The following is a 17,443-nucleotide window of genomic DNA, read 5'->3' as shown; positions in this document are numbered from 1 at the left end:
TAAAAATAAAAAATAAAAAAAATAATCTGGAAAAACTCGCAGGTTGAGTCACTTGTACCTCAAGGCACCACTGTATGTGGGTTGAAGCCAAGAAACATTTGCAACTCTTCTCTCCCCATGCAAAACTAGTGCTGGTGCCATTGACTTTTGTTTGTTGGATTGGATAATTGAAGTTTGAAGAAACAAGACGTATTGACAATTTAACAACGTATTCTTTTAACAATCCGGAACTTCAGTAGCGTGTGGAAAAACCAATACACGGACACAACACGGGTAATGAAGTGGAGGCGTGCTGCACCACTCTCTGTCTTCATCCCCTGTTTGAGCTCTTACCAGGAAATAAAAATGATAATAATTGGTCCTGGGAACGTGTTGACGACAACAAAGCAAGGAAGTGACTGCGCCCATTTGACAGACGCCTGCCAATATCTTTTTATAGCAGACACAAACCTTCTCATGGAACCTGGCATGTTACATAATGTTATGACAAGTGTACAGTGCTTAAAACATATTTTCATGGGGATGCTGCCAAAGGTGGGTCTATTTTGTTGCTAAAACCCACTAAATGACGTTGCTGTTGTGTGATGATGTCATTGCGCAATTACTCGACTCAACTTTCAAAACAACCACAGCTGGAATAAAGTGCTGTACACAGAATATGAATTTGCTCACACAGGCATGACTCAAATTGACTAGACATTTTAGAAAAAAAAATATTTGAAATGTGGTGATTTAGATTAGTTTCTTGTTCATCACATTTTGCCTTTTGTAAAAGTAATATAAAATAACACAGTATAGGTGTGTTTTATTCATATTTACTGCAATTCTGCAATTGACATGACTGCAGGTCTACTGTTCTCCAACAGAGGGACTCACCGCTCCAGGCCGGGGTTCTGGGACGGGATGGTTGTAAGTGTACCACTGCTGGGTTTCTCTGTTCACCTCGCGGTATCGACCGCTGAAGGCTTTTTCCACCTGCTCCATTGTGAAGGAGCACACAGCAGAGGTTCCCGAGGCACCGTTGTACCTGTGAATGACATAAACAAGCTCGATTAATTACTCATTATCAATATCAAACAGATTTGTCATGGATTTGCCCATTTGTTTGTAACTTCCTATATTTTTATGTTTCCCCAATGACAGATTTAATTTTTTTTTTCACCTCAAGTTCGGAAATTTTCCTGGTGTTCCTCCTTGCTCCACTCCTTCCTTATTTTACTCAATGTTTGTTTTTGTTGTTGGCAATTTTTCCAACTTGTCAGTAGCGATTGATGTGATTTATTGTTATGATTACGACAAAACAACCAACGAGTGTTAAAGGAGCAACTCAATCTTGATTCCAGGAAAGTACACATCAATAGGTACTGTGGGTACAGAAAGTATTCAGACCCCCTTAAATTTTTCACTCTATTTTTTATATTGCAGCCATTTGCTAAAATCATTTAAGTTAATTTTTTTCCACATTCATGAAAAAAAAGGAATTGTTGAAATTTTTTCTGATTTATTAAAAAAGAAAAACTGAAATATCACACAGCCATAAGTATTCAGACCCTTTGCTGTGACACTCATTTAACTCGGGTGCTGTCCATTTCTTCCTTAAAACGGTTCTACACCTTCATTGGAGTCCAGCTGTCTCTGATTATACTGATTGGACTTGATTAGGAAAGCCAAACACTTGTCTATAGTAGAGCTTACAGCTCACAGTGCAGGTCAGAGGACTCATGGAATCATGAGGTCAAAGGAACTGCCTGAAGAGCTCAGAGACAGAATTGTGGCAAGGCACAGATCTGGCCAAGGTTACAAAAAGATTTCTGCTGCACTTAAGGTTCCTAAGAGCACAGTGGCCTCCATAATCCTAATAATAATTCATAATAATAAAGAAGAACCCAAAAATCATTGTGGCTGAGCTCCAGAGATGCAGTCGGGAGATGGGAGAAAGTTCTAGAAAGTCAACCATCACTGCAATCGAAGAAAAGATATCCTGGACGAAAACCTTCTCCAGAGTGCTCAGGACTTCAGACTGGGCCGAAGGTTCACCTTCCAACAAGACAATGACGCGAACCACACAGCTAAAATAACGAAGGAGTGGCTTCAGAACAACTCCGTGACTGTTTTTGAATGGCCCAGCAAGAGCCCTGACTTAAACCCAATTGAGCATCTCTGGAAAGACCTGAAAATGGCTGCCCACCAATGTTCACCATCCAACCTGACAGAACTGGAGAGGATCTTCAAGGAGCAATGGCTGAGGATCCCCAAATCCAGGAGTGAAAAACATTTTTTGGACTCATGGCTGTATTAGCTCAAAAGGGTGCTTCTACTAAATACTGAGCAAAGGGTCTGAATACTTATGGATGTGTGATATTTCACTTTTTCTTTTTTAATAAATCTGAAAAAATTTCAACAATTCCTTTTTTTTCATGAATGTGGAAAAAAATGAACTTAAATGATTTTAGCAAATGGCTGCAATATAAAAAAAAAAAAAAAAAAAAAGTGAAAAATTTAAGGGGGTCTAAATACTTTCCGTACCCACAGTACCTATTGATGTGTACTTTCCTGGAATCAAGATTGAGTCGCTCCTTTAACACTCGTTGGTTGTTTTGTCGTAATCATAACAATAAATCACATTATAAACATAAATAAAAAAGCAATGAACACATTGACAACCCCGCCAAAATGACCTTTATTATCAACTACGAAAACATGGCTATAGACTAACAGAGTAGTCTTCATCTGATATTTTCAGAACGACAATATGTGCAGTTGTGCTACCTAGTGAGGAAGTTAGTTACAATTTCATCTGTAATACATACACCATTCAATTTTAAGTCAATTTTATGGTGGTCTTGCATGCAGGAAAATCCATAGCTATACACACTAAGCACATATGTTCGCCGCTTTTATATTTCATGGATTCAAAATTAAACATTGCAATGCATCTGTGATTTATTTATTTTTTTTTCACCTGAGCAATAAAATGGTGCCTTGAGAAACAAGTTTAATTCATTGTGACCACACTTGTAACTCAAAAACAGAAATGTACGAAAATGCCATTAATCCCCTCGAGCCTCCTCAAAAAAAATAATCTTTGTGATGTGTTTTTAATATGAAAAGTAGCATTCTATCATCCATCCATTTTCTTTACTAATATTAGAGGTTCTCCGCAGAGGATAAAGCATAGATATATGCCTTTGAGTATTGTTTTATTATCTGTCTTCATGTATTGCTTCACCCTGTTGGTTCATTAAAAAACTGTGCTTGTAAATGCATTTTTTCTCACCACTGGGAAGTGAAGACTCCGTAAAATACAGTGTTCTTCCAGTCTTCCGGGCTGGGCGTCAGCACAAACATGTCCTGGATGATGTTGAAGGGGAAGCCGTCATCTGGCAGCGAGCACAAAAGTTGCGCCTTGAGAAAGGTGGTCCACTTCTTCTGCAAGACCCTCTCACCGCCCAGATCTCCCTGCAACAACAGGTTCAATTAAGATTTGGCGCGTGTAACGTCTTGGCCAGTAGTGTGTGCAAGAAGAACACACGGAGAGTGACATGAGGACACATAACAGGCTGAGAAACAGCATCAAATAGGACAGTTAAAAAATAGCTCTCAGCAAAGCCATAAAGAGAACTGCGCCGATTACAACTACAACACACGGGAGAAAACTTGGACTTCGTATATATAAAACACATCACAACTTGGCTTGGATTAACAATACTCTCTGAGGATGGCAATTACTTTTAAATCAAAAAGTCAGAGCCAAAGCTACACAACAATAACCTTTTCACTTGATATCAATGCTGTGATTCTGTGCTCTGGCTCCCAGACATGCGAATTCCAGCCACATCTAGACCACTTTTTTAATGTTTATTCGGGTACCATTTAATACAATATGCACACAAAACCGATTTTTAACATCTTAACCAATTTCTAAAATGAGAGCGACATATTCAGCGATCAAACTGTCCTGTCAGGAGGTCAAGGGAAAATGCTGTAAAATGCTTATAATCTGTCGGGATTGGCTAAATAAAACTTCCAATAGGTCAAGTGTCACTTCCTCTCCCAGAGTGGTGCCATTTCCTCTAATTAATAGGTGGCTTCATGTTGTGGCTTCATGTTGACAGCAGTGAATGAATAGCTGAGAGTTTGTACTGTGCTCTTTTGGCTTTGTGCACAAAATGACCCATTTCATCCGACATTTTGAAAAAATAAACACCTGCGAGTGTTGGTAGTAAGGTCGTGATACATTACGCTTATGTGCTTTCTGAACACATATTCCAAAAATTCCCTTTCCTGCGTTTTAACTTCTCTTTACATACTGTATGTATGACAATTAGGAGTATTAATATGTTAGTTTAAACATTGCAGAAGTAATAAAGCTTGTAAGTTTAAAATGTTCAAAAAGAATAACTTCTAGTCGTATTTGTTACAACTGTCAGGATAAAATTGACAGTCACGCACGAGTAAAACAATCTGTGAAAAAAAAATCAGCTCTCTCAGGCGCCATCTTGTAGCTCTAATTTGGATTTTTAGGAAAGCACCACGCCTGTGGAAAAACAACCAATTAGAGAAAGAAGGTGTCAATCATATGCCGTGCACTCACGGGCACCCCCCCGCAGCCTCGCGCTGACTTGTTTCCTCGGGCTTCAGGAACTTTGCTAAAACTATGACAGAATATCCACCGCCGATGAGCAAAAAAAGTGAAAAAGAAGGAATTGGAGAGATACCGAGACAAAACGAGGGTGAACAAAGAAGCTGCCTTTCAGAGTGGGAGGGGCCACAGGCAGCTGAGAGGATTCAGGACCGACGTGGAATTAGCAGATGGACAGGTAAGTTTAAACGAGCTACTCACATATCGATGAGCGTGTCAAATTTCAAAACAGCTGACAATTATTTATTTCTTACTTTTTTTTTTGTGCGCAACTATCTATGCCAGTGACATATAGTGACAGACAGAACACTTAAATACTCTCCCACAAGATAGCAGAAGGTACAATTAACTTTTGTATCCACCTTTTTATGACATTTTTGTTCTGTTTTTTCCCCCCCTAATGTAAAATATGTGCCTTGGCTCAATAAAGGATGGCAAATAATAATAAAATAAATAAGTAAATTTAAAAAACTGAATTGAATTTCAACTGCTTCCACCCAGTTGTAGCCTGCATTATGTTTTATCTGTCATAGTCACATTCCTGCAGCATACAGTATATGTTCAGTTTATGATGTATAGCGTGAACCCTGTAATTATCCTAAACACACCCTGTCCGACCTATGTGAGTAGTGAGATCTCACGGAAAGCCAAAAGAACAGCTCCTTTATTTTGACTGTTTGCCTTCGAGCGTGACTCACCTTGCACACGCGAGCGATGCGCGACACGATCGTGTTGTCAAAGAAATCAAACTCCTTTCCCGCCTCACTGAAGAAGAAGTAAATCTTATCGTCGTCGCCCACCAGGTTGCCCTCGGGCAGGCTCTCCTGGATGTAGGCGGAGCCGACGAAGGCCGGATCTGAGAGGAGCAACAAAAATGAATGATAGTTTGAGAAAGGGAGGTTGATAATTGTATACTTTCACATGCACAATTCATGAGGATTTATGTCTTTGCAGTAAGATTCATGCATCTTTACCTTTGCCGAGGTTATATTTTCATGGCTGTTTGTTTGCTAATTAGCAGGATTACACAAAAACTACTGAAGTGATAAAGGAAGAATGTATAACACAATTGAAGTGTAATTTGTTCCGTGACCACACTTGAAACACAAAATACTAGTATTTCAAATCATCTTTCACTGAAATTAATAGAAGTTCCATCAATCTGTTCCGGCCTCTGGTCGGCACATTTTGACCAGCTGGAGGGAACAGCATACAGATAATTGAAAATTGAGATGGTCACAACTCCTCTGTAAGCTGCAGTATTACAAGTCATTTTTCACAGAGGATGAGAATATATGACTGTGAATATTTTACATTTGGTCTGTCTGCATGTGTTGCTCCACCGTTTGGGTTCAAATATCCGTTGCTTAAAGGGTTACAACTACCGCGACATCGATGCTAGTTTTGTTTGTCCGTCTACGGCATTTGAATTGTGTATTACCATTAAGCTAAGCAGACATTCCTAAGGCAAAGCTATATGGCGTTTTTAAATACATAATGTGAAATTGTCTTTGCTTTATGTTCAATGTGATAGTAAATTTCAGCTGGGATTGGTATTAAACAGCTTGATGCCTCTTTTATTTAAAAAAAAAAAAGGTTCACTATTTGCCAGTCTGTTGCTTGTTGTGAAGTCAGTAGTTGAGTCTCTACAGTATGGCGCTGTATGACAAAATACAGTAAAAAAAAATAAAATGGAATGTAAACAATTAAAACAGTTTGTGCAACCACCTTGAAGCCAGTTGAGGGAGTTTTCCGTTTTGAGAGCGGTTCCTTGGCTGAGACTCTTGTAAATGATGGGCTCATTTCCCTGGAAATTGCTGACTGTGCCAGCATACAGCTCGCCATCTGCGGCACAACAAGAGAAACAGCGTAGCACAATCACATCTGTGTTGTGGCTTGACACATCTACGCGTGAGTTTCCAATGAATCCAAACATTTCAATAATAAAAGCCAGGTCTTATTTCACTTACCAGCCATGATAGCGCTGGACTTGTACTCAGGGTTGAAGGGACAACGGCTCCGTCCGTCCTCGGTGACGATCTCGCTTGTGTTACTTCTGACGAAGGAGAAGTTGGCAGTGTTCTAGAAATAAACACATTACAATGTTAGTTGAATGTTCCTTATTGGACTATCTTTATTCAATTTCTTGTTGGATTCTTAGTGCAGTGATTCTCAATGCCTAAGTACACTTTAGTTGTATTGAACTATAAAGCTCAGTACATTTGCATGTAATATTTAAGAACTGTTTTTTTTCAAACATTTATTTAAGTAGGTTTTATCCAAGTTTTTATGTGCAATAAATTTCAGTTGAATCATTATTTAAGAATGTTTTATTTCCTATATTTAAGCACATGTTTAATGCTCAAACTGTGCATAAGATTAGTGGTGTACAACAAAACAATATAAAATGTACTTTTTAGGAACAAAACCTCAATCTTGTTTTTGATTAACACTTGGGTTTACTATGCTTCAATATTTTTTTTGTTGGTCATGATGGTGGTACTTGGAGCGCTCAGTGGCTTTTTTAGGTGGTGCTTGGAGTAAAATGTTAGAGAACCACAGTTATTGTAAATAAAAATTGTAAAATAAACTGTGCGTCCACAAACCTTAGATACACTTGCAATACAAAAGCTTTACAAACATATTGAACCAATCAGTCAGTCAATCAATCAAAAACTTTTTTTTAATGAACAAAAATTAATAAATATATATTTTTTTTAAAACAACATTAAAATAGAAGATATATATAATAAAAAAAGCAAGAAATAAAATTTAAAAAAAAATCAAATCGACAACATCTTGTCAGAGGCTTTTAACCATTTAACAATATACTGTATTTATTATTGTGGTTTTAGATTACAGTGGTATAGAACTGTAGTACATCATACTATAACTTAACACATAAATGTGTTTCAATTATTAGAACTGAACTGCATATCATAAAAAAAAAATATATATATATATATATATATATATATATATACTTCTCTGACAATGCCATTCATAAGTGAGCATTTTTATGATTTTAAGCATCCTTATATTGTTTACCAAATAAATTATGTCGTGGGTGTATTTGGATTCATTTACCAGCAGAAACAGTGACAAATGAAAGCACCTATCTAAGAAGCAGCTGGATCTGATTGTTTTATTAGATTAAATGGTGCCACCAAAAGTAAACATTGAATATGTTTTTGTTCTTGTTCTTGTTCTTTTTTGTACCTTGTAATGGAAAAATTGTTTAAAAAACAAAAAAAAAAGAGAACCGTGTGATGAAGGCGAGGTGTTAGGTGTAATAACCCATCTCAACAAAGTGTCCTATCAGCATGCCGAAGATCTGGAGCAGATGCAAGAGATTGCTCTGCAAAACCGTTCCTTGTATCAAGATAGCAAGGTGCTTAGTGGGTTTTCTCATTTGTTTTTTCAGTACAAGCGGTTTCTTTATCTTGGCACTTTAATCAGGGAGGGGCTTTCCCCTCTAAAGTCAAGGTATAATAAAAGGACTGTTATGAAGTGAGTCAAAAATGAGAGGGAGGCTTTGCTCAACGCACTCTGTTAACTTGTGTCTCACTGGAAAATAAAAAATCTTAAGGACTCGTCCTAAATCCTGTACTTTTTTTGTTTTCTTCAGCTCACGCGGACAAACAAACATTTCCAAAACAACCTGCGTTCTTTCTGTACTCTACTTTTACGGCAACAGCACAGCAGCAGCGGCTCAACACTTACAATGTAAGCACAGATGGGGCTGAAGGCGTACGTTCCACACACATACAGATGAGTGCTGTTCACTCGCAATAAGATCTTGATGTAGTTGAAGCAATCCGTCTGTAAGGGGACACACAAAAGAAGAATGAATTAGTTAAAATACTCTACATTATACAATAGTGACTGTTATCTAACATTACTGTGGGTTGTTAAAAACATTGGCTTGCGAAGATGGAAATATATCCAGGAATAACATTTTATTCAAAGCAAGGAGAAAAGCCTGGAGATATTCAAACATCAAGTAAATTCAACATTTAAAAGTTAAGTTTGACTCTCCAGAGTTAACATTGTGGATATCAACATCGTCCTTTTGACTAGTCGTAATTAAATATGGAATCGTTGGAATTACTATCCGTAACGTTATAGGTGACAAGTCGAAATGACAGAAGGAGATGTATGCAATTCAGTCTTGCCTAGTCACAAGTGAAATAAAGATATCTGCAACAAAAGGACAAATGGCATCACTTTTGCCATTCCTGGGTTCGTCAGGCCTGCGGCCTCGTGCCTACAATCGAATCACAGCCGTGATGATATACAGTACAGTACACTCCCTCTCGTGTGATATTGCTTCGTCATGAACAGTTACAGGAAGTTGATCTCCTGTCAATAAAACCACATTAAATGCCTTCACAGTCTCCATAATTGCAAAATATGTCATTAATGATACATTCTGTTGAATTTGAGTACATACCATTCCAAACCACAACATTCAGCCTCACTCCAATGATAGTAGAGTAAAGCAAAACCTTCTGGTATTTACATGTTAACAATACCAACAGTATAACAAAGCCTAAGGCCATTATGTTTACTTAATATGGTGCAGATGATGGATACAAATATACTGCGGTCCAATGGAAAGTTACAACTTGCCAGGAAATTTCCATGGCTTTGTCCCAATCGCAAAGTTCTCCACGGCAGGTATCATCGTCTTGCAAACATTATCTCAAGTGTTTGAGTTCAGCAACTCACTTGCAGGTCTTTTCCTTTGAAACTGCACTCGCCTCGTTTCTTGTCCGGGGTTTTCCATGTGAGCTGAAGGACAGGTCAGAAAGAAAATGTGGCTTTGATTCAAAGACTTCGGGTGATTGTATTATCATGCATAATGCATGGGAATAAATGGAAACCTGGGAAAATTAATGGGAATGTCATTCTATTCATAAAAGTTCGGTAAAGGCACTATACTCTTGGTTACTGGGGTACAGTATACACTGTAAAGAAGCATCTAAAAAAAAATAACAATATGGAAAATGTATTTATGTCAGTACTTCAACTGAAACTCGTACTAGACATCATATGGATTCACTGCACATAAAATGACATTTTATTATTATGTTTTTTATAATTGTTGGTGAGTAAAGCCTATAGCTAATGAAAACCCAAAATTCACAATCTCAATTAATTTAAATCAGAATAAAGAGGACCCACACATATTTGTGGTTTGTCATTTGCAAATTCACCTATTGCAATTTTTTTTAATTATTTTGTTTTGGGTGGGGGGAGTGGGAGTTCTGTTATTCACAGAAAAATTGCCTATTCATGATTTACTGTAACGTGGCGAAAAAAGAAAAAACAAATTTAGGGTATGCATGAGTTTTATTGTATTGTAGTGTCTCTTTAATTGAAACAACTAATGGTTACTGCCGGCTGTATCCACCCCAAAAAAAACAAAAAACATCTAACTCGTCAAAAGTACCTGGCATAAGACAGAAGGTTGTTCTGTGCTTAGGTGGAAGTTCTGCCGCCACAAACGCTCACTCGCTTCGCTCCCAGCCCCTGGCTTCCGCATCCAATAACGAGTCAGCAGCCGTGTTATTGATTGACAGTCAGCGGGAGAGGATGGCGAGGAACGGAGGATAGTGACAACCATGTCTACTTTGGCACATGTTAGTTTTGCCATACTAGGAGCAAAGATGGAAACAAAACCAGCGGAATCTGTAACAACAGCTCAGCTCCGCCAGTTCGTGTTGTCACTGCGTAGATTTGGCGATTTTGGGTCAGTAAACGCTGTAGCGCTTGCCAGTGTAATGCTAAATGCTACGTCGCTTGGACCTAGTCGCCTATGAAGCAACAGAGTTTGTTGACCAGCACAGGCACCATCCATGTACTGTAACTCCAGCGCTTTGCTGTGCAGTCAAACTATTAATATAAGCAATTATAATTACTTTTGGGGAAGCATCAATTATTCACAGAAATGTGCTCATTGCTTTCAGGCTCGGTCCATATCCCCAACGAATAGCAGGGGTCCACTGTACATTAGCAAAGATCCAAAATGCAGTTTTACAGACTGGCTCTTATATGATGTCCTATTCTCCCCCTTTTTATTTAGTGTATGTATGTATCTATTGATTAGATTTTCGTATTATTTATTTTGTATTCATATTCTCTATGGACGTTATTTCATCTTTTGGTCTTTGATTGTTTTTATAACATTTATTTAACTATATTTGAACTATTTTTATCATCCCATATCAAACGTCTTGGTCTCAGTTGGGTTTGTTGGGTTCTTGCATTGTTGGGCCTTCTTTATCATTGTTGGTTTTTCTTGTTTTGTTTTTGTTGTGTGTGCATGCATTTGTTATATGTGATATGATCACAACGTTTGATATGTTATTGTGTTTTATGCTTCTGTACTATATTCTACTGTCTGTCAAAGCACTTTGAGAACATGTATTATTAAAGGTGCTATATAAACATAGTCATATAATCCATCCATCCATCCACCCATTATCTGAGCCGCTTATCCTCACAAGGTTCGCGGAGTGCTGGAGCCTATCCCAGCGATCTTCGGGCAGAAGGCGGGGTACACCCTGAACGGGTCGCCAGCCAGTCGCAGGGCACATAGAAAAAAACAACCATTCGCACTCACATTCACACCTACGGGCAATTTACAGTCTTCAATTAACCTACCATCCATGTTTTTGGGATGTGGGAGGAAACCAGAGTGGCTGTAGAAATCCCACGCAGGAACGGGAAGAACATGCAAACTCCACACAGGCTGGGCCGGGATTTGAACCCCGGTCCCCAGAACTGTGAGGCAGATGTGCTTACCAGTCGTCCACCGACCGACTCATTATATTTTAATAATAATTATATTATATTATTATTATTATATTATTAATAATAATAATTATTATATTATTATTCTTAATAATTATTATATTCTTCTTATTATTATTTTTTTAAAATTATATATAAAGTAGGAATTGGCCATGTACAATTGCACTGTATCAAAGTTTAACAAGTTTAAACAAACCAAAAAAATGTGGGGAAAAAGTTTGCAAAAAATATCATTATTGCAGTATGTATGTTTTTGTCAGTTTGTTAATTCCCACTCATTCTCATGGAAACTCATCCAACTGAATATTTCATGACTACCATGCTGCGTTTCATGACTACCATGCTGCGTTTTTCAACCTCCTTACATTTTTTTGCAGCTCGAGTGCGCTGACGTCCGAGAGGTTGAGAGCGAAGAGAATCTCGCGAGCGCCAACGTACAGCATGTTGTCCTCTTTGCTGAGCAGGAGTGACGTGAAGTTGAAGACCCCGCCCACCGAGAAACTTCTGCATGTTCTCTCCTTTGCATCTGTGGAGGATCAACAGTTAGTGAATCTACAAAAATCCCAAGAGACACAGTATGACATCTTGTAGAACATCTTCCCAGAATGGGAGCATGCTCTTATTGCTGCCAAGGGGAATCGACTCAATATTTTGGAGGGGGTTAACTGGAAGGGCAAGTTGTCCCCACACAATACTTTTGTCCCGCCAGGGTACTTCCGGATGGCAGAACGCGACCACCATTACTACCATTAACTGGAAAAACAACCACAAAACAATGACAAAAACCTGTTTGGCGTTGCACCACAAGATGATGGTGCCCCAAATGTTTTTATTAATTTTTATTTAGATTTTCTTAAAAAAAAAAAAAAAAAACATTAATCCAGCATTAATCTATGGGTTAGGATTTTCATGGGACATCAGGTTATTTTGGGTGTAAACTCACCTTGAATACAAGGAAACGGGTCATATTTCTGCCATGTGGGTATCTGGCTTTGGTCCAAGCACATTAGCGCCTCCTGCCTACAATCAGGGGTTAAATCATTGATTCCCCTAATCACCACTTTAAAAGTTCATGTGTTTGAGATTTGCAGCTTCTCTTTTTTTTTTCTATTGGGCCTGCCCATCTTAAACAACCTGCCTTAATTGCGTGCCAACATACACTGTAAACAGAAGCGGCAGTGCTGCGAGTGTGCAATAAGACAATGGAGAAGAGCTGAAATAACTCATTGACTTCTACGAAAGTGAAGTACTGTACACACATACCGACAACTGTCCCTAATTTGAGCATTTTTCCCTCCCTTATGATAAAAGTCAAAGGCCCAATTTTTGAAATTCTCTCAAAGATTAACCAGAACGAGTATTGTGCGGTGCAGTGTGTGTTAAGAGTGATTTTTTTCCTCCCCAATCTGTTCGGAAAACAATAATGACCGACAACAGTGTTCAATATTTACCACAGCAAATCCTCATGTGGGTGGTCAACACTGACGACAGCCGAATCACGGATGGCGTGATGGTTATCGGACAAGCTAAGAGTTATGTTTAAATACATTTAAATTACTAAAAGGCACAGCCAGCTGTAATATTTGTAAAAAACTGAGTTTAATTCATAAATAAAAATCACACTCCTCATCTTGCCACAAAAAAAGAAAACAAAATCTCTCCTTTTATATACTGTATATGCCTCAAATACCGTGAAAGCCGCTCGTTAACATGAAAAAAAAATGAGATTCCACTTTATGAGGCAACTAATACATTAAATCAAACAAAGTTGGATAGTTTTTTTATGAGACCTGTAAGGCAATTCTGACACTTGTGACAGATTTATACTGGATCAAGACAAAACATACTTGGCAAAAATTACAAGTACTACAACTTTTAGCTGGTGCCATTAAATCAGACTGTGTGTGAACTGACATTACCTCACCTCAGTCACTAGTTGCAGAAGGGTGAGCAACTTCCTTTCCCCGGAAACAACATGTTAAAAGCAGTTCATCACCACACCTTATCCCCTTATCGCAGTTACAGTAATGTATAAAATCTCAAGAGGCTCTGCTCTGCCTACTGGTCATGGCTCTATTGAGGCCGTACTATGTCTCTCTCTCTCTTTCATCTCCTCTTCACTATCATTACAGCACGTAAATTCCGTTCCGGTACTGAAAAATGACAGGGGCGAAAACAACAGAGGGCAACTAAGTGAGGATTGTTAGAGAGACGAGCTTGTAGCCGCACATAGTTGAACATTTATTATGTCAGGAAACATAAATCATCTGGCTGCCTGGACACACTGGCCAATGCATTAATCCTTTGAGGGGGTCATTAAGTGTTTAACGGGATAATTACCCAGCAGGTTTGGCCGACGGAATGTTTAAAGAGGTGACAGGTTGATAAAATTATATGATAAACATTTTAAAAAAGGAATGGATTCATCCAGCAAAGATGTGGAAGTATCCAGAGGAAGCCAGTGGCTGCTTGACTCAGACAGAAGCATTACATTGCTTTTTTGTTCTTAAAATATGCCTTTTTTATTTAAAAAAATCAAGCCCTTATACTTGTTTATAGGTATGAAAGTCAATAAATGTATTGTCTGGTTTGTTCAACATGATACAAAACTATTGCCAGACAGGGAATTTCTGATGGGTGAGAGGTCCAGGACCGTCTTAGAAGCAAATACTTTGGCCAACCAGCCAACAGTCCATTTTCTAACATTTACTACGGTTTCCAGGATCACGGGGAAGCAGGAGTCTATCCGAGATGATTATGGGTACTTGTTGCCTCACAACAACTGTCTCTCTAAGGCACTGGTATGTATTTAACATATTACACGCCACCATCACCTCAACGGTTGAGCTGTCAAAAGGTCGAGGTGTCAAAAGGTTGAAGTCAAGCATTTCTGCAAGGTCAAGCTGAGCAAAAAGCAAAAGATGCGTATTTTTTTAGTTTAGGTTTCCATTCCGAGGCGGAATGAATGTAAGTAAATGTTCGCCTTCTTCTATATGTGCCCCTTGATTGAGTGGCGACCAGTCCAGGGCTTTCACCCGAAGTCAGCTGGGCGTGGCTATCCCCAACCCTCAACAGGATGAACGGTATAGACAGTCATAATGTTTGTAAACAATAGGTGCCAGGGTACGACCGGGTGGTCGAAAGTGATTGACTACCGCTGACTTGAACGGAAAACAGACAGAACCTCACCATGTTTGGGGTTGCACCGCCCAGATATACCCCAAAAGGTTTAGGTTTTTTTTTTTTTTTTTTTTTTATTTCCTTCAGATGAAAAAAATAATCCAGCGGAACCTGGAGGTGGATGTCTGTCATTGAGTAATTTAGCAAAACGTAATGGCTAGCCTACTGGCTAATGTCAGCACTACAGCACGGTATCCATTTCACCATCAAAAGAGCACATTTGTGCAATTAATCAGAGCAACGGAAAAGTCACGTAATTAGCCAGTCCCTCAATTATCATTCAACTAAGTCTGAATTTCCACCACATCTACAGTAGTTTTGAATCAATTTACCTGTTGAAATGTGAATTATGGCCACCCTCGGGTCTCACTTCCAAACAATTTACCTCAAGTAACAGCGTTTATTTTTTTACTGATACTTAACACACAATCAAACTACGGCGGTAGAGAAGAAGGCTAAAATCATCATTCAAACATTTGTGCTTTCTCACTTGCTGTGTCTTGGTCAGATGACGTGTCAGGGTTTGTTTACTATTTGTGCCATCATAGTTTTCGGCACCTGGAAGTACGTGTGACATCAGGGTTAAAAAGGTCTACAGAAAGTGGATGGATGAATGAGCTTGGGAATTCTTGTTGGCGATCTGCTTAGGAACAACCAGGATACATTACAGTAGCTGAATTACAAGCCAATAAATTGATGACAGTTTTGTACTTGAACTCATCCTAACCTTCCTTCTCGCACTCCAAGAAAACTGCATCGTAGTTAGCATTGCCGACCTGAATTCTCTTGGGATGGCCGTCTGTGGAAACGTACGTCCCAGAAATGTTACAGCAAGATGGAAATGGACAGAGCAAGGCACTTACGAGCAGCGTGAAAGAAGGTTGTCAAAAGGTCATCGCATCTCGACAACTGAGGTACAACATACGGTACTGTAAAAGCAGGAAATAAACTGCAAGTCAACCAAATGCAAACGCTTCAAGGTGCAAGGGGTACTGAACAGAACTAAAGTCTGTGAATGCATCCGGTTGGTAGGACTACACAAAAAAATAAAAAAATAAACGAGGTGAGAAGCAGGTAAGAGCTGGAGGGACTCCCACCTCCATATATCACACTTTCCTCGCAGAGAGTGACAGAGCTGCTTTATGTGACTCTGACATGCGTGACCCTTCAGGGAAGAGCATGAAACAAGTACACTCAAGGGCTCAACCTCCGGCAGCTGTCAACAATGTGCGATCATTGCCATTATTATGTAATTAAGAGTCATTTCTGCAAATGACGGCCTTTGAAATAGTTGCCTTGAACACTTTGCTGAACTATTTCGAGAGGGGAATTAATTATTTAAAGGAATCCTTAAACACTTCTTGAAGCCGATTTCCAGATGTACGGGCCAAATTAAAAAGGTTGAAAAACATGCCCTCGGGAGAGGAGCTGGAGAGTCATTTGTCCTTTGGTGACAGAGCACTAAGTGCTTTCTTTTGTACTAATAGCTAGAACAGGCTGAGTCAATCATTGCCCTCGTGTATGATGGTTTCCCTTTATCACGTTTCACAGTTGTGGCTGCAAAGATCAGCAGGTTCATTGAAGATAACTACAGGATCGTCACAAAAGAAGATAATGCACAGTATATTATTGCCAAATAAGTGGTCATCATATATGATTTCCCATTAGAATCACGAGAGCTCATTGAACTATGATGTCATGTTAGCCAGGAAATTCAGGGGCATGAATTTGTCTTTATCGGTCATCTTATAAGGACATGGAAAAGGATGGGAGTGACGATAAATAGTCTCACTCATTCTGTTTCTTGGCACGTGGCTATCATTTAGTTGGAAATGACACAAGAAAATATAAGCAATATAAGTTTAAAGACACACGGGTGTGCCAGAAAAGCTGGGTTAAGAGACGTCACGTGTGCTCAGAATGAGGGCACTGGGTCAGTGCCAGAGCAACAATAAAAGTGCCACTATTGCCTGGTGTCGTCAAGACACAAAACAGAGCACAGTGGGTAAACACGTGGGGAGACCAGACCCCCAATGTCGAAGTGTCTGGGATGCATCAAAACAACAAAGCGAGAGGGTCAAGCCATCGGGAGATTCACGGTGTAAGTTGGGGCTGCCCCCGCTGCTCGGGTTGCTTATTAGTGGGGCTGAATCTTGTTATTAGATCCTGTTAGTGGGATTACAGATTGGGGGTACTGTGAACACAACTTCAGGAACTAGAGGTTGGAAAGCCATATTGTAAAAGATGTTAACTCAGGAAATGGTGAGAAAATGAGGGTCATTACAGTAAGAGTACGGACTTTTTTTTTTTTTTTTTTTTTTTTTTTTTTAATTTGGTGACTACCAGGCCTCCTATTCGGCTCTGAGGTCTGAAGTCTTTTCCTTTTTGTTTTTTTATTAAATGCTGGGTAAATATTGTTCCAAGGTTGTTCCAGCGATGGGCATAATAAATTATAAATTGTTAAGTACAGTGTTTGTCGATTCTCATCCGGGTCCAGGTTATGGTAATCCGCAAAGGTTGAATCAAGGCAACTGGACTGTTCTTGTTAGTTGAAGAGGTTTCAACTTTAATCCAAAAGGCTTCTTGAGCTCTGAATTTTAGATGTGGTCGTGGTCCTTAGGGGTGGTCAACAATAGGGTGTTGTTGATGTTGTTGCCCGGTGTGGTTAATGAAATGACCGTCCCACCGCTTTGATTTTACTAACCACACCGGGCAACAACAACAGCAACCCATCTGCAGATTTTATTTTATGTCATAAACACATTTCAGTTTAGGATATTGATAAAGCAAAAGGTATCTATG

At 39.1% G+C, this 17,443-nt stretch overlaps 1 protein-coding gene across 6 annotated transcripts in view; it reads right to left on the bottom strand.

The window, feature by feature from the left end:
- The window catches only part of sema4ba (sema domain, immunoglobulin domain (Ig), transmembrane domain (TM) and short cytoplasmic domain, (semaphorin) 4Ba), a 72,009-nt gene that overhangs the window by 9,797 nt on the left and 44,769 nt on the right, over positions 1 to 17,443 (bottom strand). For 4 of the 6 annotated variants that reach the window (XM_061773275.1, XM_061773271.1, XM_061773274.1 and 1 more), the window contains 8 exons: positions 11,827 to 11,987; positions 9,374 to 9,436; positions 8,366 to 8,464; positions 6,613 to 6,724; positions 6,371 to 6,487; positions 5,341 to 5,498; positions 3,278 to 3,459; positions 877 to 1,027 (listed from right to left, as the gene is read on the bottom strand). In XM_061773275.1, the coding sequence (XP_061629259.1) occupies positions 877 to 1,027; positions 3,278 to 3,459; positions 5,341 to 5,498; positions 6,371 to 6,487; positions 6,613 to 6,724; positions 8,366 to 8,464; positions 9,374 to 9,436; positions 11,827 to 11,987 (1,043 nt within the window). Of the gene's footprint in view, positions 1 to 876; positions 1,028 to 3,277; positions 3,460 to 5,340; positions 5,499 to 6,370; positions 6,488 to 6,612; positions 6,725 to 8,365; positions 8,465 to 9,373; positions 9,437 to 11,826; positions 11,988 to 12,404; positions 12,482 to 15,131; positions 15,427 to 17,443 lie in introns of those variants that run through there. The other 2 variants (XM_061773276.1, XM_061773277.1) reach the window with 2 other exon arrangements.

The sequence above is a fragment of the Phyllopteryx taeniolatus genome, chromosome 5 (genome assembly GCF_024500385.1).
Source record: "Phyllopteryx taeniolatus isolate TA_2022b chromosome 5, UOR_Ptae_1.2, whole genome shotgun sequence".
NCBI lineage: Eukaryota > Metazoa > Chordata > Actinopteri > Syngnathiformes > Syngnathidae > Phyllopteryx > Phyllopteryx taeniolatus.
The sequence above is the reverse complement of the archived record's forward strand: the minus strand, read 5'-3'. Positions and strand labels throughout refer to the sequence as shown.